Genomic DNA, 24,889 nt, shown 5'->3' on the forward strand with positions numbered 1-24,889 from the left:
CAAGAAACAGAAGACCCGCAATTTACAATTTTGCAAATCCAATATTTGACATGACTTAACAACTATTTAAGGAGAAAAAATTAATTATAATTTGTTTGTCATACTGACTTCATTATAATTAATTTATTTCCAAAATTTTTATTCTTAAGAGGTGTTCTTTCTTTTTCATGTACGAAATATTTTATCAAATTGACTAATAAAAAAAAGAGTACAAGTCTTCGTGCATGTACATAGACTTTTTTCTTTTATTTTTATATTTTTTTCTACTTAAAAACATTAAATTTTAATTAAAGAAACAAAGAGAAAGCTAAACGGACCTCTCATCTACTGGCAACATGTGAAGTGCTATGCTTTTTATTATTATTATTTTTCCATCTCTAATTACGAAATAAAAAGAAAAAATACAAAAAATCAAACAATATAATATACACTTTCTGTATTATCATTAATGTATCCCAAAGTCAGAAATTAAAATATTATTGAAGAAAGTTGACTTTTAAAAAAAAAAAAAAAGCTTCTTAAAATCGTCTCTAATCGATACTTATTTAAAAGGGAAACATATAACACCTTTAAATTATTTCATCCTTCCTTTGCGGATGGTTAATTATTCCTTCATTCTTAATTAGAGGTTTAGAACTTCTTAGCGCGAATGCGGGTGAAAAAAGAAGAAGGGGAATTGTTTGTCATCTAAAAATCGATTCAACAAGTTTAGGTAGTTATGATAATTCTCCGTTTCAAGTCAAAATCGGCAAAGAGAGTATATTTGACTTTCTAAAACAAATAAGTTAACAATATTTTAAATCGATTCTTTTAGTTTTTAACTTATATGACTTTTGAGTTGAGATAATTGCACGTTCGATCAGTGTTCAGAGCTCCAACAAATTGAATTCTAATTAATTCAAATCTTGCTTAGAAGAATGAACCTTCTCCTTTTTTTTTTCCTTTGTTTTTGTGGTAGGGCCAATTGTAGTATATAATTAAAATTTTGTTGCTCAATTGATAGATAAGTTAGCATATCTTTTTCTGAAAAAATTGCTACTTGGTTTTTACTTTTTCTTAGGGAATGTCCTTTTAGATAGCTAATTAATGAATTAAATTGTGATGTCAACAACTATATAAATGTAATGAATATGAACATAATATACTATTTTTAATTTCAGAATGATTCAAAGTATTTGACACACTTTTACTGGAATTTTATCCTTCAACTTCAAATATGGTTTTGAAAACACAAGTAGGTTGCCACATCAGGCAACTCGTCTTACATAACGTCCACGTGGCACCACATCAGAAAATAAATGTCCATTGGATCAATAGTTCAATGTTTGTGACATTGGCATAAACATCAAGCTATTACATGGATTCAGCTGATATATTTCTGAACTGTAATGTAGATTTAACATCGTCTCAATACAACAACTATGTATATTATTTACGCTTCAGTATTCTTCATCCGCTTGTGTTGATCTAGTAATAGGAATTGACCATCTTCCTAGATGCGCTGTGTAGTTTATGCAACGGATAACTCCTCTCCCTGAGGGTCCATCAGGAAAATCGATAACAGTAATACTTCCTGCATTGAGATGAAACGATCCCAACCATTCCTTTGTTAGATTTAGACAGTGTCCCATCATCGCGATATGAAGTGCAGGATGGCCAACAGCAATGACTACATTGTCTTGGTCAGATCCTTTGGATAGTTCATACAATAGATGTTTCCATGATTTCCCAGATTGGTCCCATAAAGATGTATTGACGTCGTCTTCCAGTCTATTTAACCAACCAGAAGACAGATTTTGCAATCCTGGTGCATCCTGCAGAGGAAATCGAGAACTTTTAAGTATGAAAATCATCAAATATTTCAAACTAGAACGCGGAAATAATACAAGTTGAAATACCATCTTATGCAGGATTTAGTCAGAGCAAATCAAGAAGAATATTTTACGACTTTGGCTTCCGAAATTTAAATTTTGCAATCTCAATGCATCCTTATATTGTTATCTTAAGAATGTGTCTTTTTGGAAAATGGTTATATTAAGAATGTTTTGCACACAACCTCTAAGTAAATTCATCAACTTGTTTCAGTTTAGGAAATCAGTAACATGTCTGTTACCTTCTTTGATTGCGTAAGAATACTTTCAACATCTAGATCTGGTATCTGCTTCGTTTCCACATAGCGGGGGATACAGTCAGCTCCAAGGCAGTCAGCAGCTTCTTGAACCTAAAAAATTCAGTATAAATGTTTGTGTTAAGAAAACTAATGCTCTTAATATAAAAGACTGTCAATCGACATACTATCTGAGTGGTCCTACTTTGGTGATTGTGTCAGCTGTCTCAACAGATGCTATCTTAGTTCCACTGACTACGGTATTCACTTTCAGATCAAGAAGCAGCTCTGCTATTTTCTGGGCCTGTCATCCAATTTAATAAATCCTGTAAGGTAGTGACACCCCCCAAATGAAGCTGAATGCTACTATAGAAACGAGAACCATCTTACCTGTATATTTCCAAGCATGTTCAAGGGGCCATTTCCAGTATACGGCATACTACTCTGTACAAATTTCAACTTCCATGAGGAAAGAGAAGAAAATGGTCGAAGCAACAGATAAGGATACCCAAATGACAATGAGCAGTTTGAACAGCTTGCCAACATGCTAAACAGAATTGGGGCTAAAAATCTGGAAGCTAAGGCGAGGACAAATCAGAATTTATACAGTAGATGGCTACATGCCTGAACACTCCATTAGTCTACAAATGAAAATCCAAGTTTACCAGGCAGGGAAACATTCATAAGGTGCATAGACCCCAATCTCAGTTTCCTATGTCTCTGAGGATGTCCATTTAGAAGCATCATTGACACATCCAAAATTAGCCAACCAACCAACACGGTTTTTTTCTTCATTTCTTTTACTTAATTTGTGTGGAAGTAACCTCTGACATCCTATATCATCCTTCTCTTTCTCTGTGCTCAGGTTGATAAATTACTGCTTTATCGTCCAAGATGGAATTTCATTTAAACAGATGTAGAAATCCTCAAGCAGAAATATGATCTGCGGAAGTGAAATCTTTGTGTCATCCATATCTCTTACCATAAGCTAATAGTACCAGTTATTTGTAGTTCTGAAAGTACTTGTAAGATAAATTAAAATTCATGAAGTTAAAAATTGGAAGCCATCAATTTTTTATTGATTAGAGAGAAAACTGCAGTCCATTGCGAGTAGATGTTCCTTAAAACAATGCAAAGGTGGACGGACTTTAGTATTTTCAAAGCTCGACAGTACATTCTCCACCTCTAGAAAATTTATGTGATCTCAAGTTAGGCCATTGGGATGATTAGTATATGGCCTTTCTTCATATTAATTTATCCATTCATCAATTAAGTATAAGGATGGTATCCTCAAGAATGATCTCAAGAGGGGGATAGAATGGATAGATAAGGTTCTTCTATCAGCTTAAGCCCAAAATCCTAGTACCCAAGGAATGTGTGGCACTCAAACTAGTCTTAGACCAAAAATTATACGAGAGGTTTGCAGAATCGTACTTCAATAAGGATCAAACAGACTTATTACTAACTTTTTTTATGTCACAGATATGAGAATCACGGAATCTAATATGTCTGTTTATTGGCAATATAGAATCATTAGTCCACTGCCTACTGCATACCTCTAGGTCACTCTCTGATACTCCATGGCAAACAAGTACAATCCGCTTACTAGTTTTTCTGCCTGCAGAACTTCCCCCTGCTACAGGTGATCCTGGGGTCTGCATCATCCAAAATTAAGCCACAGCAAAAAGATAATCAGATATATTACAATCCAGATCCTTGAAGTCCAAACTCCAGATAAAGCCATAAAGAACAAAGATAGCAAATGTAGTTCTAAAAAAAAAAGAATCAAACAAGATTGAACCTACAAGTCATATGTTGACCTTGATTATCTGACAATCAAATAAATCTGACAGCCTCGAGTGTTGAGAGACTAATTAGAATATTGGATCAAAATAAGTCTAATGGAGCAATATGGATAGAGGTTCATATTTAGCACAGTAAACTAGCTTATGATTTGATTTTGAGGCATGATTGTTGTTGTTGTACATACTTGCATCCAGATAGAGGGCTGGACCAATCATTGTATATAAATATTTTTTATAACAGCTTTAGAAACTTTATGAAAGGAAGATATTTTAGGCATAAATTCCTTGTCTAAGCCGGCAGTTTTTCAGATCATCAAATCTTCATGTCACAACTAAGATCACTAGCAGGAGAATTTGAATTTTCCTTTTCTTCATACCTTTATATATCATCATTTAATACCTAAGATTGAGTCAAATCGTTACCAGATTGGATACCTGATTTAAACGATTAAGGCAGATACTTGGGGTTCCGCCCTCAGGTTGTGGAGTGAAGTCCAGCACACTAACCCCACAATTGCTCTGAAGTAGAATCCTGAAGTACTCGGTTCCTAATCCTGATGATGGTGAAACAAATATAAAAGATAGGATCAGACTGCTAGCAGACGTTAGAAACCTTAAATTAAACTATGATTACGTTAAGGTAAGCATACCAATAGCTGTTGCAACAAGAGCCTGATTAACTGCATTATGAGCAACTACTAGGACAGACTTGCTTTCATGGACCAAGATTTTGTCCCAGCAGCTTTTAGCACGAGCCCACAACTCCCTCACTGGATAGTGACCGTCAATAATGAAATTTGGTGCATCTATTTGCCATTGACGAAAAGCTTCCCCATATTTAGCTTTTCCTTCATGTTTCAGGAGGCCCTAGAGCAGACATATGTTTCCACATTAGGAATACCATTAGATTCGGACGCATAGTCCTGTCAGTCACACTGAAGCATGAGTGGTTCACATGCAAACAGATTGCCATATTGACAGATTTCAAGTCCAAGAGAAAAATACAAAGCAGAGGTGTAAACTACAACTGACTTGGAATGAGTATAGGTCAATTTCCCTCATGTCAGAATCAGTAATGATCTCCTCTTCACGAGCACCCCATATTATCTCAGCTGTCCTCTTTGAGCGACGCAGTGGACTGGAACATGCAGGCCACCTCTGTCAATCATTTTGGAAATATAAAAATGACTAGCAAGAGACTCTTTTTCTCGACATGCATCAGCTAAAAGTGAAATTATCATGCAATTTATGGTCACAGACTAAAGAAGTGGATCTTAAACTCACCACAAAAGCTAGCTCATAGGGTGAGGAATATTTATAAGGAGACCATTGCCCATTCCTTTTCCATGTGGGACTTATTAACAGTTCTTGCTGGTGAAAGTGCCTTTAAGCAGAGTTATCTAAGTTGTAATCATATCCCAACCCGGCAACCCCTAAAGTACTTCAATCGTAATACTTGGTAAAATAAGCATAAATCACTCACGAAAATTTAAAAAATTAGGAATAAAACCTTGAAAAGCAGATATCGAAGGAGTCATCAATAAGCATTTGTCGAGAAGTTTCAGCTTGTGATTCTCCTTTAGAAGTAAGAACTGAGAAATCGGAGCTTCCCTGAATCCGACCCTCCGCATTCCACGTGCTTTGCCCGTGCCTCACCAGCACCACCCTCTTCGCCCCCTTTATCGCCGGAAATTCCAAACCCTTTAAACCTAGAGATTCCGTCCGCTCCTCTGATGATTTATCGATTTCTTGAGCAACACTTGAAGAGCGAACAATTGCAAATAAGGGTCTGTTTGGATTGTGAAAAGGCAAATTCTTGGGTAGTTTTGGGCTGAAGAAAGAGCTTGCAGCTATGGAGTACATACTGTAAAATCGTTTTTCCTCTGTTTCTGAAAAATGGTGATTCCCTCTAATATTTTTGGCGCTAAAAGACGATGGAATTTTTAGTATTTATTTCTGTGGTTACCCTTTGGTTTCGATCGATAAAATCTAACAAAGGATCAGAAGAAGCCAAAGAGTGACACGTGTTAATTAATTTTATTAGTCTATCTTATTTTTAGTTTTATTTCCATAAACCAAAATTTGTTTTCTTTTTGGAAAATAAAGTTTTAAATTTGCCATAACATTTATGTAAAATGGTCTACTTTTATCTTTTATTGATAGTCAGAATCAAATAACTAACCGAAATTACAGTGAAGAAGTAAGTAGTTTTCATTTTTACTTTGAAATTTTTTATTTCAAAATTTTTGAGATAGTTATTTCTGTTAAGAAGTCTTATTTCTAGTATAAGTTTTTTAGTAAGAGTTGAATTGAATTTTAATATAAATAAATATTAAATAAATTGATATCGTTATAATTAAATTAACTCACCTGTAAGCTTTTTTATATTTCGACAGAAGAAAGCATACGAAGGGATTTATATTTCGCCAAATGTATTTAGTGTGAATTGGATATCCATTTACATAAGCCATAAACACCCAATAATGTGCATCATATATAGTACATATACTACAGACATAGTGTCCACCAATTTAACATGGAGGCAATCATCACATGATAAAATCGTGGGAGTATATTGGATTTTTTATGATTTTAATTTTTATCAGAAGGGTTTGAAATATGAAAAAAATAATTAAAAAAGTCAATAATTATTTAATATTTATTATTATTTTATATATATAAATAATATAATTTTTCATAAAAAAGAATTTGAATCAATCCTCTAATTTGACCTGAACCACGCATGTTAGCTACCATGTGAAGATGTCCAACTACTTTTTAAGTACTTTGAGTAAATGAGTAAAAGATACTGATACCGTTCGATTTTAACATTATAAAATCGTGGTTTCACATTCCTCTTTTAAAACCAAACATAATTAGTCATAACTCATAACACTTATATATATATATATATATATATATATATATATATATATATATATTATTTGTCAAATATATTTAAGAATATGTTCTCCATGAAATTTCATCTCTACAAGAGTTAGAATATTTATCGAGATTATATTTTGCTTACTCATGAGTTATCACACGTAAATCTCTTATTTATCGAAGAAAATGTATATTGTGAAGCTTATTTTTCCTTAGAAAGGAAATGAGAGGACAAGATATCTTCCTCGCAATTTGCATAATCCCTAATTCGTATATCACTATCCTTTTTGATGAAATCATTTAATGTCATGTCAATCACTCAATTCATATCTGAAATTAACTTGATCCTGTTGCTTGTTTTAAGCCCAATACCTTTTATCAGTCTAATAATTACTTATATGACCTTAATGTCCACGTTAAGTTAAACTTGATTCATAACAGGTTCACATGTACACCCTAAAATGAATAGTAGTAATTGCTATAAAATCCTATCCTATCTATAAATTTAACCTTGCACGCACGCTCTTCAAAATCGAATTTAATTTTACAGGTAATAAACTACGCGACATGAGAATGGGGGGCCTACTTGCGTACTGCCATTTAATATTTTTTATCAAAAATTCTAAATTTTGTATCATCCGTTGAAAACAAGTATAAAATATGTTTTTTGAATTTTTATATTTTGTTGATTAAAATTTTAAAAAATAATAGAAAATAATGAACTAGTCTATATATAAGTGACATTTTAAGTTTTATTATATCTTTCGCACTTAACCAACGCTCCCCAAACCCTACCCTTTGACTATCACACCCCTACGCTTCCCGAGGCCCACTCCTCATCCCCTCTCATCTCTATAATATTTAGATAAATTATAGGGAAAATTAATAACTTAAATTAAATAGAATAGATAGGGTTTGATTTAATTGTGCTCCATAGCAAAACATTAGCTAAAATTTGCCAGCGTCTCTCTCCCAAAAATCTCGCTCGCCACTCTCCATTCTCGCTCACCTCTCTCGCTTTTATACACAGAAGTGTATAATTCTGTTTCTGTTTTGTATAAAGCGAGAGAAAATTGTATATACACATGCAACAATGTATATCTTCGTGTTATACACTTAATTATACAATTTACAAACATTTTACTTCAAACATTGCAGAGAAAAAGGCCAACGAATTATACAATTGCAGTGAAATACAATTTTCTCTAGCTTTATACAACAGAAGTGTATATATTGTGTTTCTGTTTTTGTATAAAGCGAGAAAAACATATATCTTCTTGCTATACACTTATAATCATGCAATATACATACATTTTAATTCGATTCAATTGTATGCAAAACAAATTATACAATTGCAGCGAAATATACAATTTAGGCCAGCGAATTATACAATTGTATATGTATAGCAAATTATACAGTTTTATGTTTGTTATGGAACGCAGTTATACAAAGTTTGCTATAGCATACAAATATAAATTTTTTATTTGCTATATGTGAAAGTTACCCTAAATTATATATACGTAATTTTTAAAATAATATATTTTTTATTTACTTATTAAATATTAAAAATTATAGAAGAAACTAACTTAATTTATAAAGGATGTCTTTTTCATGAAAAATGTTCTCCTTATACCTGGCCAATCACACCATTAGCTCATTGTAGGTCCAACAAGAGAAATATGAGTTCGGCGAAAAAGTATATTATTTATATATGGTTAAAATAAGCTTATGTATATATAGTAAATGTTAAACCCCTTTCAGCAATTTATTTTTACAGATTTGAACCTCCTTGTTGAAAATCCACCTTGAGAAATACAAAAATTACTATATTATCCCTATTGTTAGATTTTTTTTGCGTTGAGAATTAAACAATATTAAAAAGAAGTGGTTCTTTAATATAAGGCTATAGTTGAAAATATTATTATTATTATTATTATTAGTCTTATAATTCTAAAGCAACATTTATTTTGAGCAAAGAAAATTCTGAAAATTAAATAGACAATTCCCACGTGCTCCTTAAACTTGTAATTTTAACTTATATTATATGGGGGGGGAAAATACTGCTTAGACTTTTGACCCCAAAAAAAAAACAAAAACAAGTGACAATTAAAAAACTAAGCAAGCTCCTAGAAGTTTTGTCCAGGTCAATTTGATGCAAAGTTTTGTTGAAATTTAATGTTATTATTGACCCAATGGACACGTTTTGTAACATTTTTATTAATAATATTAATACTATATGTTAAAGAGCCTCTTCAGGAAAAGAATGTTCCAAGAAAAGGAAGGGAAACTGCAATGTGACCAAACAATACAATTTTGACTGCTAAGTAAATTTCAACAATCATTTAACAACTATTAACCACCTTTTTCTTTTTACTAATTTGACCCAAAAATGAATTGTGAAAAATAATAAAGTACACTACCTAATAATACACGTTATGCAATACTCATATTTTCAATTAATTCTAATATGTATAGCTTAAAAGACATTTAAGAAATAAACGGTCTCTAATAAAATAAAAAATTATATTCAGAATAGAAACTCAATTTTTTTTACGAATATCATTACTTTAATTCAGTATTTTTAATTAATACAAGGTGCATACGATACATCAACTAAATTTTGTGCATAGACAAAAATATGTGTACATAAAATATAATCCACACATCAAAACCTAATGTACAAGATATCATTATTATCACCATAGTCCATCAATCTGGCAAGTTCGATTAGGTGGGACAACAAAGATTATGGTGTTAAATCATCATATATAATATCAAGACTCCTAAATAGTTAGTGAATCAAATAGTCCAAAATAATCATAACATTTAATAATTAGTGTCACTAATTAAATAGTATTAGGGGTAGTGGAGATGGGGTTTGGCTAGCAAGGTGCACTATTTGGTTGTAGGTAAGAATTTATAAGAAAAATTAAGCCACACATCAAATTTAGGTACTATATCTAGTTTCAATCATATAGTGATAGTTTGAAGTTTTATAATCGACATGTGTGAATATAGTTTTATCATTTACGTTAAAATAGTTGAATAAATTAAGATATTGTATGTACATGCATACATTTATTACATGTGTATGACTACAATATTATTAAATTTGACATTAATATTACCCTCTTGTTATATGCTTTACCACTAGAAGTTAGAATTTACACCATTCGTAATTGATAAATTAAAATAGATATTTAGTTTTACTTTATTGTTTAATTTAAGTTTCATCCAACCTACTTTGATAACAATAAATGTTGAACGAATCGAATCGTAATTTATTGATTGCATTTGAATCGTCTTAGCTACATATATTCACCAAACTTGATCGATCAATTAATGAGTAATTCTAATGTAGGCGAATGTGATAAGGAATGACTAATTCAAATTTAGGTGGATTTGATAAGAGATCGGAGATGCAAAAATAATATGTCTTTTCTTTTTTTTTTAAAAAAAAACTCCATAGGAACTTTAATATTTTTACTCTCTTGATAACTCGAACCCATTATGTTAAGGTCGGAGATAGAAAATGTGTAGCACCTGAACAACCCCCTTTTATAACAAAAATAGTACTTCAAGATTCATTACGTGCTTAAATACTTTTGTTCTTTTTGACATTTGCTATTTTAACAATTTTTTAAAATTTTTTAAAAGAAACGATTCATGAATGTCAATCGCTCTAAATGAATTTCTAAATTCATAGATTTATCAATGTATATTCAAATTCTTATTAGTGATTGGTTATTTATAATTAAAAATTAAAGAATGACTTTATGAAATTCTTTTACACAAGTAGCTTGATCTTCACCAGTGAACATATTTTACGGGATAAAGATCCGGTCAAGTATAATTAGGTCAAGTAATTTTCAATGACCTTATAGATTTATGCCAGTATACTATATAATAATTTATGTTGAGATTCATTTAAATTATATTCATTTTGATAATAAAAATAACAAATCCGTCAATTATTTTTGTTTTTTAAAACTATTAAATAAAATGATTAAGTGTACTCTAGCTAATATTTTCAAGAAAAAAATAAGCCTGACGGAAATATGTGGACTTCTTGGTTTTTACCTGCCAAACCTCGTACTTGTATAGAATTTCTAAATTATTCTAATTTTAAAGAATTTGACACTTTTGAAGAATCTGAATAAATATATTTTTATAATTATTTGAAAACCTCCAAATAAGTTTTTTTAAAAAAAATATATTATCATGTTCTCTAATTGAATTACTATTTATAATTCAATGATGTTTTAAAGTTTGATCTATTTTTGAAGATTACTTCAGAATTTTGAGAAAGCATGAGTGAAATTACTCGCGAAGAAGTTTAACGGGTAAAAAGTCAGGAAGTTCGCATATTCTCGTAATCTTAATTTTTTTTTCTTGAAAATATTAACTTGGTATACTTAATTGCTTTATTTGATAGTTTTTTTTTAAAAAAAAGAAGGTTGATAACTTTGTTATTTTTATTAGCTATTATTATAATGAATAGATAATTAAAATGAATCTCAACCATAAATTATTTTATAGTATACATGGCGTAAATCTATAAGGTCACTAAATATTACTTGATCTAATTATACTTGACCGGATCTTTATCCTATTTTATGGCATATCTAGTATCTTAAAATCAAGAAATTGGCTTATAAAATTGGGAGGGAGGGCATAAAATGGCTAAATATGTAAGGTAAATATATTTTTATTATTAACAAATGACGTCGATTACTAATTTTTATAATTGGATACAATATTTGAGCTTTTTTCAAGTTATAATAAAAGCCGACCTTTTACTTTCTACTTAAGTTTGTGGTGTAGTACATTTATCTCCTTAAGTTTCCCTCTAAGTTTGTGGAGTAGAAGGCATTAACTTTTCCATTAAGTTGGTATTAATGTACATGATCATGATGTTCACATCAATTTTTTCATCAATAACATATATTCTGTAATTTTGTTCATCAAGATTGAAACAAATGAGAAGAATCACCTAGTATATATTCCTCACAGTTTTAACTATTTCAATGATTACTAGCTAGGTCACACCCTTAAATATGTAAAGCTACATATCATATTTATTTGATGACATAATTACAATGACAATTTTTTTGAAATTTAGAAGCTCATGGAGTACATATTAGTGCATCTAATTACTATGTAGCCAAATACTAATAGTAACTAATATAGTTGTTAAAAGTGATTCTAGGTTGTTGAGATTATTATTTAATGGAAAGTGATTAGCAATAATTGGTGGTTAGAAAGTTAATGAAAGCTTACAAGAGGGAAAGGTAAATGTGAAGGGGCTCTAAAGAAAATGAATATATTGTGATGAAATGAGCAAAGGGCATGAGAAAACTATATATTTAAGTTTTTTTTGGTTACAAAAAAGTACAATCTTTTCCCTTTTTTAAACCTAAAATAACCGTGCAAGCTAATCAAAATAGTACAAAGAGGAAATTTATCACCATTCGATAATAATGACTTTAAGACTTCAATTTTATGAATTCAAATTTTTAAAACATGCGATAATTGTTTTGTTGTGTACTTTTGAAATTATTGATTTAGAATTTTGTTTTTATTCAAAGTTCAATATTACAACATATAGTTTATATTTAATCGATTTATACTTTGTTTTAATCCGTTCATAGCACCATAAAAATATATAATTTTTTATAATAAAGACTTAAAACCTCATTCATCTTTACTCAAGTTGAATTTACTTTTAGATGACATAGGCTGAGTTTAAATAAAGTATATGATCAGTAAAATAACGTATACTTTGTTTCAATTTGTTTGGATATTTTTTATTGTAATTATAAGACCAAAAAAAATTAGAATTGGAAATCCAATTATGATTATGAGTACCTAAATTCAAAATGTTGCACGATTTGTCTATCCGTTTCAACCACGCACAAATAAAGAAACTAATAATGTGGTCATCCGTACATAGCATTTGAAGTTGGAATCTGACACATTAAAAGTTTTTAAAATTGTGGTTGGAAATAATTCTACAAATCTAAAAAATCTAATTTATGTTTATATGTGCATTTTACAGAGCCTCCATTTTGATCATAGATTTTAAAGTTAAAATTTTAAATTATTTTTTAAATTTAAAGTCATATTTGAACATACATTTTACTTAGATTAAATTTTTGAAAATCTAATTCAAAATCTATAACTAAACACTAGTAAAATAATACGTTGGCATAAAACATAAATGTGCTTTTAAACTTGAGATCAATTGTCATCTATGCCTTCCTTTAAAATATATATAATTAAGCACTTAAACGTATATTAAATTAAATAAATAGAGACATATTTTTACATACGTCATGCATAATAAAAAATAAATAATTTAACTGTATCTTACATGAATTGTTATTTATAATGCTTTTATTTATATATATAAACTTAACATCTATATACACGGGTAGATTCAAATTAAAAATTGTACATGTTAACTTAAATCAAATCCAGACAAAGAAAACATAAAATATAAAAAATAATATTATACTAAGATATTATTATTATTATTATTATTACATGTATAGAGAAAAATAGTTAGCAGGAGAAAGGAAAAGGGGCAGGGGTAGGTGTAAGATTGACCAAACGACTATCGCACACCACCATTTTCTCAAGTCTTCCGTTTTCATCAATACCTACCAACCAGTCTACCCACTCATATATAAACCCCTTTTCCCTTCTTTTATTTCTCAGCTTGCACGTTCAAAGAGAACTACAAGCTGCAATCTGTACGCTTTCAATTCAATTTCTTTTATAGATTCAATCAAAATGCATACAATTGCTCCATCATCCGGTGTAACTCTCAAATCCTTAGTCCAGCAAACATCGCCACCGCCGGCTCAGATCAGCCGGTTCGTCCCAGCTCGACTCGTCGTCCAATGCGGGTACCGGTTTGATTCAGCCAACACAAACGCTAGTACTGTCAATACAAACGGTATTCCGGCGAGCAACAATTTCGCCGGCCATGTCGGAGCGTCAAGAGCTGACTGGCAGAGCTCTTGTGCTATTCTGGCGAGCAAGGTTGTTTCGCAGCAGCAGGATACTGAGAAAACAGGTGGAGCTGGTGAGATAACTGTAGTAAACGGACACAAATCTCTGGATCTCGTTCCTCTTGATAACAATCTCCCAAAGCCGCTCACAATTACTGATCTCTCTCCTGCGCCCATGCACGGCTCGCAGCTTCGCGTAGCCTATCAAGGAGTACCCGGCGCGTATAGTGAAGCTGCTGCTGGAAAGGCTTATCCTAAATGTGAAGCCATACCTTGCGATCAATTTGAAGTTGCATTTCAAGCAGTGGAACTCTGGATTGCAGATCGTGCAGTACTCCCTGTAGAAAATTCTCTTGGAGGTTCAATTCACCGCAATTATGATCTCCTCCTCCGTCACCGTCTCCACATAGTCGGCGAAGTCCAACTTCCCGTTCATCACTGCCTCTTAGCTCTTCCAGGTGTTCGTAAAGAGTACCTGACCAGAGTCATCAGCCATCCACAAGCCTTAGCCCAGTGCGAGCTCACTCTCACAAAACTCGGCCTGAACGTAGTGCGTGAAGCTGTCGACGACACTGCCGGAGCTGCGGAGTACATCGCCGCCAACAACCTCCGCGACACAGCCGCCATCGCGTCGGCACGGGCCGCAGAACTATACGGTCTACAGATCCTGTCCGAAGGAATCCAGGATGATTCAAGCAACGTGACTCGATTCGTGATGCTCGCCAGAGAACCAATAATTCCCCGAACCGATCGTCCATTCAAAACGAGCATCGTTTTCGCACACGACAAAGGAACGAGCGTGCTGTTCAAGGTGCTATCAGCTTTTGCTTTTAGGAATATCAGCTTGACGAAGATCGAGTCTCGGCCCCATCGTAACCGGCCGATTCGATTGGTGGATGATGCAAATGTGGGAACAGCAAAGCATTTTGAATACATGTTCTATGTAGATTTTGAAGCGTCAATGGCGGACGTGAGGGCACAGAATGCGTTGGCTGAAGTTCAGGAGTTCACATCTTTCTTGAGGGTATTGGGTAGCTATCCTATGGACATGACCCCATGGTGTCCATCTAGGGAAGAGTAAACAATTCTTTTTCATGAAATAATTATTTTCTTTAATTTGTAATTATATTTTCCGAATTAGGTAAAATACAAGCAATTGAAGTTCAATTCCATTTAAATTTCCTTTCTCTATATTATTGATTTAAATTAATTAATTTTCGGGACGTATAATTTCATTATTGAATAAATGAAAATGGTTTTTAAGCATTCAATCAATGTCATCAACTGACAAAATATTGTCGAATAAACATAATCACTAAATATTGGATAAATATTTCTGTCCCGTTGATGCTTTATTTTGTCCCTAATATATTTGGTGTTTTTTTTAATGTTTTGAGAATAAAACAGAAAAGAGTTGGACATGTGTCATTGTAATTTCTTTTTTTAAGAAAGTGTAAGTATTATTGTTTTCAAAATGAAAAATATTTTTTGAATATTGGACTTGTTTTTTTTTTATGAATACAACTTACTTAGCCTTGTTTTTTTACTTCACATCTCTACCTGATTTGATCTTGTCAATAATCACAAATTCGAGAGCAGAAAAATTACCTCAAAATAATTAACTCTTTTATGAATAATTTAGAATGAACATTGTTTTATTAACTAAACATTTTTTTCTAAAGTAAAATTTTTAAAAAATTTCATGGCTAAATGCCTCCACAGAAAATTAGGTGTAATGTTCATTTTTTCAAGTCTCAGCTACTTTTTCTTGACTTGTTCAGCTTTTAATGGCGGCTGCGTCATACAAGGCATTTTACTAAGTACGTTTTTTTTTTATTGAGAAATTGAGTCCTTTTCTTATTTTAAATAGAATAAAATGACGTATCCTAAGAGTATTTTTAATGAAAATGGCAGGTAGATTAGATTATCATATATACTATATATAGTACGTATATCTAAGTTTTCACATTATTTGTTCCATTTCTTCGTAAAAATACTATAATATATTCGGTAAAAAAGTTTATAAAGTAGAACTTAGGGAAGTTAAAATGTATATCAGACACTGCAACCTCGCAAGGCGAGAGAATACTTTACTCCGAAGATTTTATTTTCTTCCTATTTAAAGTCATGTCCTTATTTGTTATGACGGTTGCACGATATCGTGTTTAATCTCTTCTACTCAATACTTATTCCGCCTGTACCGCTCTGCATACCCACCAGTTCAGTACAACCAGCCTCTTGCTCCTCCTCATCAGGGCGTCGATGCACCTTCGCATATGCTTAAATAATTGCAATCTTGTTTTCCTCATCTTATTAGCCACATAGATCATTCATTCTCAACTTCTACTAAATAACCTTATTCCTAATTTTGTCATTCCTAATATGTCCACTCATTTATCTCAATATTTTCGTCATTACAACATGAATCTTCTGAACAAGAGATATCACTATTGATTATTTTCCTCTTCGTGATTAAGTAAAAGAAATAACATACCGTAAAAATACGTTAAATAACAGATTTTATATAATCCGAGTTTATCATATTGATCCGGGCAATTACAATAATAAAGAAATTAATAAACCAAACTTATAATCAAGAACAAATTTTGATCTCTATATTGCACAATATAAACATAATTCTAATGATTTAATTTTGAGAAAGTCTTATTTCACTATCGTGTTGGTGAGGGAAATTGATAGTAAATCATTTTTTAAAATTAGTGTGGTAGGTAGAAATATATATATGCCCTGATTAAAACCCCTCAATTGTTAATACATTATGACGCCATACATCATGCCTTGTTTTACTTTAAATTAATTATTTTGACTACATTAACGTCACTCTACTTTACCAATATTATTATCAAAAGTCTCGTTGCTTATAATTAAAAAGAGAATCCCAAATTTATATATTATCCCCTAAGTATTCTCAAATCCAAAAAAAAAAAACAAACAAATAAAGGGTGTGTTGGAATTTAATAAAAAACTTATATAACATTTATAAGTCTTATAAGTATATAACAATTCCAAGAAGAATTTAATATCATTTATCTTCTTAGCTTCTTTTTTTTTTTTAAAAAAAAAAGACAATTTTTTTCTGGAATAACATATGGGAAAAAATAACTTTAAAAAGACACTAATCAGTGGAGGAGTATTAAACAAAAATGACAGGATCTTATCCATGATTATAGCTAATTAGTCCTCAAGTGATTTGCTAATTCCAACCATAACTTGAGTCTGCCACTTATTTTCTGTTTATTAAATAATCACAACCACCTTTATGAGAAATACAGGAGTAAATTAAAAAAAGAAAAAAAAAACTATATTTTAAAAAGCTAAGAACTTTCATTTCATTTTCAATTTTAAGCTGTGGCTACTCATGAGTTAGGTTTGGATCATAATAATAAAACAAATATTAAAAAAAGGTAAGTACAATAGCAAGCTACCAAAAAGATGGTAATAGTTCTAATCAAAAGTTGTTGATGATGGCTGACACCATGACCAAGTCTTAAATTTGATGCCATTAAATGAGCATTTTCACTATAAAATTAAGATTTAAAGTTTGTTGATTTATATAACGATCTTAAATTAATATTATATTAACAATAACTAATTTATGATATAATTTTTAATAAATTTGGACCTAGGTTATTAAATTCATGACATGAATATAAAACCAAACCTTTATATTCATGCCAAATCTTCTATTTGATGTTTTCCATAAAGAAGTAAACTTTCTAATGGAGTTTAATTTGTTATGTATCTAAATAAAGTCTTTACATTGATAAATAAAACAAAAATAAAGCTACTTATGAGGTATGCCCTTTTTAGATAATGCTGATTTGGCTCAAATCAAAAGTTATAATATCATTTTAAGAGTATCGATCTTTGAACTATTTTAACAAAGCATAATTAAGTATGACATGTTGTTAATCATATTTTTCAAATATAAGTTCATATTAATGATTAATGATAGACAATTATTTTGAAAAATGTACATTTAAGATATTATAAAAGTAAAACCTTCTATAAGATTTATGGACGGCTATGAGTATATATTGACAATTTCCACTCAAAGTGTGAATAGGTTTAGATTCTTGATTTTTCCTAATTCATAGTTCTTTTAAAAATAGTTGGTGAAATCAAAATTAATGCCTTCAAGACTTGATACCTGCAAAAATATTTTTTTTGAAAACTTTCATTAGAACTCCTTAATAACTATTTTAATTCAAAGTTAGCCTTATTTATCAGAATACAGTAGTAACATCACATAATAAGATAAGATGAAAATAAAATTACCATATGAATGGTAACTGTAAAAATTGTCACCTTCATGAGAAGTTTGTTGAAATTATAAAAATATAATTCTTTAATAGGAAGTCATGATGATGAGTCAAGTTGATTATAAAATAAATCTTGTCTATGTCACTCAAATTGGTTGTTGTTCAAAAAGTTGGTGGAAGGAACTGCCCTAATTAGTCTAGTTTGGGGTTTGCTCAAAGAAATTCCTATAGTGGATTTTGTATGGAAGAGAGAAGACATTTTGTCTTAAATTTATTAGAAAAAATAATTAGTCTTAGTGGAGGTTTACACCATTTATTTAAAGAGAGGAGATGGAGTTCCACAGACTAAGTAATTTTTTAAGGAAATAAAATAGTAATATACAGAACTAGTCTACCTAAATTTTAATCATATTAATAATAAAATCATACAGAAAAACATTGTCAACCCATTCTTGAACCCAAATAATAGTGTTAAGATTTGATTAGGATATATAAATTCATGCATGTTGATCAGTTGATGTCTTATGAAATATATATATATATATATATATATATATACACACCATTTCTTACTCATGTTAGTATGTTTACTTAAGGTATTACAAATTAAAATATGTTAAAGTATTTAAAACTTATATGACAAAGAAAAATAAGCAACTTTAATGATATTTATTTTTTTGTTTTAAAATCAAGGTCAGAATAATATAGTTATAAAGAGAAGAAGGCCAAATATATAGATGAAAGATAAAACTTTTCTTCTTATTCAAGTGTGTCTTCGAAATGGTGATATTTCCTGAAGGTAACCTTGTTAAAAGCTCAAACTAGAAGATGTATAGTTATCCACCAAGGTTCATATCATCTTGAAATTATACATACATGAATTTAATTAATTCTGGAATAAATCAAACAAACAATCTACTATTCAATGAATTTATAATACATTTTTATTTATCATGTTTTGTTTCACAGAGTCAATTTAACAAATATTCTTCAAAATTTAATAAATTAATTTAATACATTTACAAACTCTAACAGTTGTTATTATTATTATTACTTTCAAACCATCAAAAAAATCCCATCAAAGACACTGTTGCTTGGGCCAATATTCACAGTCATTTTCCTCGATGGCCCAAGAAGGTTCTCCCTTTAGGAACTGGGATCAACATCCGATTGGGTTTAGTCCATATGACAGGTTGTTAGCCTTGGGTACAACCTGCTCTAGTCCATTATGTGTTCCAAGAGAATTGGTGAAATGTGAATGTTATTACATGATAAAATCCATATAATTTCATGGTATATATAACCTAATTATACTGTTGAATTACTCATAAGATAATATATGATCATCATAATACTAAAAAAGAAGAGGGAAAAAAAGTTATATATCAGAAGTAGGGTTGTTCATAATTATGGTAAAAAAGCTAAATTGAATCGCAATTCAAATTAAATCGATTAAAAAACCTGATATTTGGTTGGATTTGGTTTTAAATTTAAAAAATCGCTATTATGTGGTATAATTTTGATTTTACTTAAAAAAGCTGCAAAATTGACAAAATCGAACTGATAAATTAGATATATAAATTTTATAAATATTTATATATCATTCATAAATAAAAATAAATATTTTGTTGAATTTTAATTAACTTAAGTCTTTAACTTTACCATTTTTTCTCAAGTCCAACACTTAAATTTTAGCTCAAGTATTACAATCCTAAGTCTGTCCATCAAAATTCATTATTTAAGTTTTTACCTACCATAACTTTTCTGTTGGTTGTGTGTTTTTGTCTATCAAGATTTGTATGTTCTCAAGACTTTATTACTTTCAAATCGAAAAAATCAGAAAAAATGAACCAAACAAACCAACAATAATCAAATCGACGGTTATTTTTTTTTGTTTGATTTGGTTTGATTTTAGAAATTTTTAAAACAGACTAGATTTGTTTGGTTTTAATTTTAACGAATAACCAATCCAAACCAAATCACGAACACCCCTAATCAGAAGTGTGGCATATGAAAGATCGATATGCTTTTATGCTATATTAAGCTAATCGTCTTGTTGGATTATTCACAAATCATATCGAATAAACATATATAGAAATAAATTCAAAATTGTGACATGCAAGTTATAGCAAACTGATATGATATCGTACTACATTCATTCTAATCATCTGAATTAAAGCTATAAAAATTGCAAGATATATGTGATATACAAGAATAAACCTTGATCTATTGGTTATATAATATGATAGATTAGATGCTATATGTTTGGGATTATATAAAACATTTGAAATCTTCAGAAAATCTAACTTTGATGCCAAAGATGTCAAATCCTCAACACTTGTTCAAGCAAAATGCAGTTAGTGCTAAACAAAGTAGGGATTCTATTATAAAGCCCAAATATAGAAGTGACTTAAATTTGTAATGTTTGGTCTTTAACAAACATAAACCTTAGTGGCACTATGTCTGGAAGGCACTCACAAATCACAATTCACAATATGAAGAAACAAAGACACCTTTAATTAATCCATAGAATAATAAGAAAGAAAAAAAAGTGAGAAGATAAAAGCATCAAAATCATTTGGGAGATTAGATTTGTTTTCAAAGGGAAAAATATTTTTTTAATGAAGCTTCCCCCTTTGGAAGTCAAGAATATTCCCTCTTCTATTTGGTGGTCTTATTTACACAAACACCTTTGAAGTACTTTCTCGAGTTTATCAGAAATAATTTCATATTTATTTTTACAAATTTCACTAATAAAATTACATTGAAATTATTGTTATATTATATTTTAGAAAATAAACTGTAATTACCTTCTAATTACATTAGTAGAAAATGTGTATATGAAACTTACACTCGAAATTACATAATGCTAGTAGATCATTCTTTTGGGGTATGATGAAAGTTAACCTCATTGTATGTATGCCATGGCTTATGTCTGATGATGATAGACAGATTTAGAATTTGAAATTTGTGAGTTTCAATATCAATTTCAAACTAATATTATAATAATAATTAAAAAATAATAATAAATTCACAATTAAATATTTATAGATATTAGTAAATTTTTATAAATCTATATATAGGGTACCAAACCAAAACTATGAATACAACATTTTAAAATTGAATTAGTTTATCCTAGGAAATTATTAGATAAAGATGTTACGTTAAAACCTTATCAAATCGCATTATATTCGCAATATCATGTAACGAATCTATGCGGTTGAATTAAAAGTTGCTACTTTGTAACATCACTTTTTATGACTACTGAGAATAATTAAATTGGTGTCTCAGATGATGAGATAATATTTGCATATGAAAGGCCAATAATTGATTTTCATGTCAACACCCTCTCAATCAAATTTATTTTATTAAATTTACTTAATACGATTTATATATTTTATATAATTTACGAATTATTGCGTAGGAGCGAATTTACGTGCGCTTCAAAATTGTAGTGGCTGTAGCTAGAGAGAGGACAGAAATTTCATAACATTTTCCTGTTCTAACTTTTCTTTTAATTTATCCAAAGGGAAATTTTTTCTATAACTTTAATTCAAAGAAGTATCTCAGCTCTTCCCATCATGTCAACAAAATACATTTAAGAAAACTGCAAATGGCAGCAACAATAGAGAAAGAAATAACCATTCCCAAGACAATGGATCTTAGTATCTTACCACAGTTTGTTTTGTAAGAATAAATTATACGAAATTATCTTTGTTTTGGAAAATTTTATCCCTAGTATGAATACAGATTTATCCAAACTTTAATATGAATATATATTGTTATATGAAGGGCTTTATTCCTTAATAAGAAATTTTACGATACGAATGTAAATTTAAACAGACTCCAATATGAATAAGGGAAATCAAATTAAAAATAAAAATAATGTATATATGGTTCGCAAAATGTGGTATGGTCAGACCAGAAATAGGGAGTATCAGTTGGGTTTGTACGTAATGTCGTAGTTGTTTATCTTTACTTTTTAATTAAAACTCAGGAGATAATTTATTTTTTATTTTTATCAAATATTATTTATTTTTTAAATATTTGAATGACTTATATTTAATAAAAGTGATAAAAGTAAAATCACTCTTTTATTTATTAATATTTCTAAAAGAATGGGCAAAATCAAACGTGAACAAGTAAAAATAAACAGATGAAGTAACATATAATTATAACAATAATAATAATGGATTAAATTAAAAATTAAATTTCTATATAAATATTTCAATACATTTTAATGAATTTATTTGATACAAATATTTCATATACCTAAAATTAAGTGGGTTCACGTAAATCCACTATTGGTTTAACTTTGTATACCTTTTTATTTATTATAAACATTTCTGAAACGTGTCTGGAGGTATAGTTAAAGGCATACTCAAAATGTTGTTCAGTAAAATAATTTAAATATAGCCTTAGGTGCGATGATTAAGACTTAACAATTTTTAATTAAAAATTAGAAAAAATGCACAAGTATCCCACTAACTTATGCCTCAAATCCCAAGACGCACTTATACTATATTAAGGTCTTATTACCCCTGAACTTATTTTATAAGTAATTTTCTACCCCTTTTCGGCCTACATGACATTATTTTTAAAGAAAAAGTCAATCAGCATTGGGCCCACAAGATAGTGTCACGTAGATCGAAAAGAGGTAGAAAATTATTAATAAAATAAATTTAAAGGATAATAAGACTTAATATAGTATAAGTGTGTCTCTGAAATTTCGTGTATACATTAAGGGGGTACTTGTACATTATCCTATAGTATGATCAGTTATTTATTCCTTATCCTTTTTAAGTTTATCTATTTTAAATTTCAATTAATCAAACTGGCGCACTATAGAGTTTATATGTACTTCATGATTAAAAAAGACTTGAAAAGGGAGTAAAAGATAAGTAGCCAGTGATATTGTGTCCAAAAAGTTGACTTTTTTATGCTGTCAACCACTCTATTACCACATTCAATTTTAGTGTCTTTAAATGTTTACTACTTGGACCACTATACAAATTAAAGTTCGAGTGTTGGTCACATGAGAATGCATGGCATGAAAAAAAAAAGGTGGATGATGGATGGGTGGGTGGGACAAAGATTAATTTATCTTGTAGAATAGTATAAAAGAAGTACGAGACGGAGTTAGTTAAGATTGAGAGGTTCATTTAAATTTTCTTTGAAAGAATATTATATTTGAAAGAATATTATATTAATTATATAGCAGATGTTAATTTTTCTTTTGATTTTTTTTTTTTTATATTTAAACTGCGAATACATAATTGCAATTTCACGAAAAGATTAATAGTGCGCCTTTTTGCATGTTATATATACAAGACACGTTTTCTTTCCACAACCCCTCAATTTTTACTCTATATCTTTCTCTCAAATTTTCAAACCTAAAATTAACAAAGCTACTACTTATCATACTCATGATGAAACAATTAAGCATATCATGTTTTCTTGTATTTCTCAACATGTTCCTCTTTGTCTTCCTTTCACCAGCATCGTCTTCACGTTATTTCTTATCAACCATAAGTGAAGGTAATCAACTATACATAGACCATATTTATGTTCTTGCTCGACTCGAACTCATTATTTTAGGATTTTAGGGTTGGAGAAGGTTGATATTGTTTACCATCTGAGCAATCTCTCGTGTATATTTAATCATATAATCTATACACTATTTCCTCTTTTTTTTTTCACGTACGTTTATGATATAATTAAGTAGCTATAACTTTGATTTTCTTGCAGTGAAAGAGGATATAAAGCAAGAGAAAGTCAACCTTTCGTTACATACAGTTGACCACATGGAAACCAACGATAGCCTAAATGTAAACTTCTTATAATTATTTTTTATCTTTGCTTCTTATACATATATATTCACAACATGTTAGTTATTTTATTACATGACTTTCAGTTTTGTGATCGAGTCAAATTCAAAATTTAATTTTTTATTAAATCGTGATATATAGATAAAGATTTGACTACGATATGATATTATCTATTTTGAATCAAACTTTCTATGGGATTTGACCAATATGACCAATTTTGATATGAATTAACTTTTGAACTTGTGAATTGGTCTTTGATTTATATAGTCCATTATATAAAAAAATTATTAATTATTTGACACTGTTTTTTTTCTCTTCTTAATCTGTAGAAACTTATGGGGTTGGAGGAATGTGTTGAAGAAGATGGAGAATGCATGAAGAGAAGGGTAGTAGCAGAAGCTCATCTTGATTACATCTACACTCAGAGCCATAATCATCCTTGATATTAATTAATATAATCAATCCTCTAAGCTAGCTGGTGTTGTTAATAAATTAAAAGGACTAGCTAGATATATAAGCTTTAATGACCTTTTATTTTCAACATTAAATAATTTTCCTACCTAAGTTTTTCTTTTTGGTGCCATTTCTTTTTCCGCCTTCTGTGTTTAACATACAAATGTAATTTTTATTTATTTCATTTCAAAAATCTCAGTTTGTAACTTTTACTTGTTTACGTTGGACTTAGAATACTCTATTACGAAAGTACATATTTTATCTTAGTATTCATATTAATTAGTGTCAAATCTTTGATAATAGGCTTCAAAAATGATTTAGAATGTTTAGTGGACAAATAAAAGTACACACAAAATTTACTTACCTTTAAGACTTTTTGACATGTCATTTATTTGATAAAGTATGACAGCGAAGTAGTTGATAAATTACCCTTATTAATTAATTTCTTCCTTGCATTATATATTAATGAATATTTATAGCAGTACGGGTGAAATTAGACAATATTTAGTGT

At 29.9% G+C, this 24,889-nt stretch overlaps 2 protein-coding genes and 1 long non-coding RNA gene across 4 annotated transcripts; 2 read left to right on the plus strand and 1 right to left on the minus strand.

Moving 5' to 3' along the window:
- Positions 1–1,287: 1,287 nt before the first annotated feature.
- LOC101247926 (probable 2-carboxy-D-arabinitol-1-phosphatase) lies at positions 1,288–5,872 on the minus strand. 2 transcript variants are annotated; one of them, XM_004241258.5, is made up of 9 exons: positions 5,423–5,872; positions 4,945–5,050; positions 4,563–4,779; positions 4,348–4,466; positions 3,664–3,762; positions 2,498–2,551; positions 2,313–2,411; positions 2,114–2,221; positions 1,288–1,814 (listed from the first exon to the last, which is right to left on the minus strand). In XM_004241258.5, the coding sequence occupies exons 1-9, from the start codon at positions 5,773–5,775 to the stop codon at positions 1,440–1,442; spliced, it is 1,530 nt and encodes a 509-aa protein (XP_004241306.1). In that variant the 5' UTR covers positions 5,776–5,872; the 3' UTR covers positions 1,288–1,439. The 2 variants fall into 2 exon arrangements, with proteins under 2 accessions (XP_004241306.1, XP_069155550.1); XM_069299449.1 differs by having other exon boundaries at positions 4,945–5,068.
- A 7,313-nt stretch (positions 5,873–13,185) lies between these two features.
- On the plus strand, positions 13,186–14,992 carry LOC101247331 (arogenate dehydratase 1). Its single transcript, XM_004241256.5, has one exon. It carries the CDS (start codon positions 13,594–13,596, stop codon positions 14,893–14,895), a length of 1,302 nt encoding a protein of 433 aa, XP_004241304.1. The 5' UTR covers positions 13,186–13,593; the 3' UTR covers positions 14,896–14,992.
- An 8,252-nt stretch (positions 14,993–23,244) lies between these two features.
- On the plus strand, positions 23,245–24,584 carry LOC101247030 (uncharacterized). Its single transcript, XR_003247069.2, has 3 exons — positions 23,245–23,635; positions 23,846–23,925; positions 24,255–24,584. It is a non-coding gene; the product is annotated as an uncharacterized lncRNA (long non-coding RNA).
- The last annotated feature ends 305 nt before the right edge of the window (positions 24,585–24,889 follow it).

This window comes from Solanum lycopersicum, chromosome 6 (genome assembly GCF_036512215.1).
Source record: "Solanum lycopersicum chromosome 6, SLM_r2.1".
Taxonomy (NCBI): Eukaryota; Viridiplantae; Streptophyta; class Magnoliopsida; order Solanales; family Solanaceae; genus Solanum; species Solanum lycopersicum.

Coding starts and splice junctions, on each gene's coding strand:
- LOC101247926 (XM_069299449.1), bottom strand. CDS start 5,775: ATGTACTCCATAGCTGCAAGCTCTTTCTTCAGCCCAAAACTACCCAAG. Junction 4,780..4,944: donor TTGACCTATACTCATTCCAA/GTCAGTTGTAGT, acceptor TGTCTGCTCTAG/GGCCTCCTGAAACATGAAGG. Junction 3,763..4,347: donor GCCTTAATCGTTTAAATCAG/GTATCCAATCTG, acceptor TGGATGATGCAG/ACCCCAGGATCACCTGTAGC.
- LOC101247331 (XM_004241256.5), top strand. CDS start 13,594: ATGCATACAATTGCTCCATCATCCGGTGTAACTCTCAAATCCTTAGTC.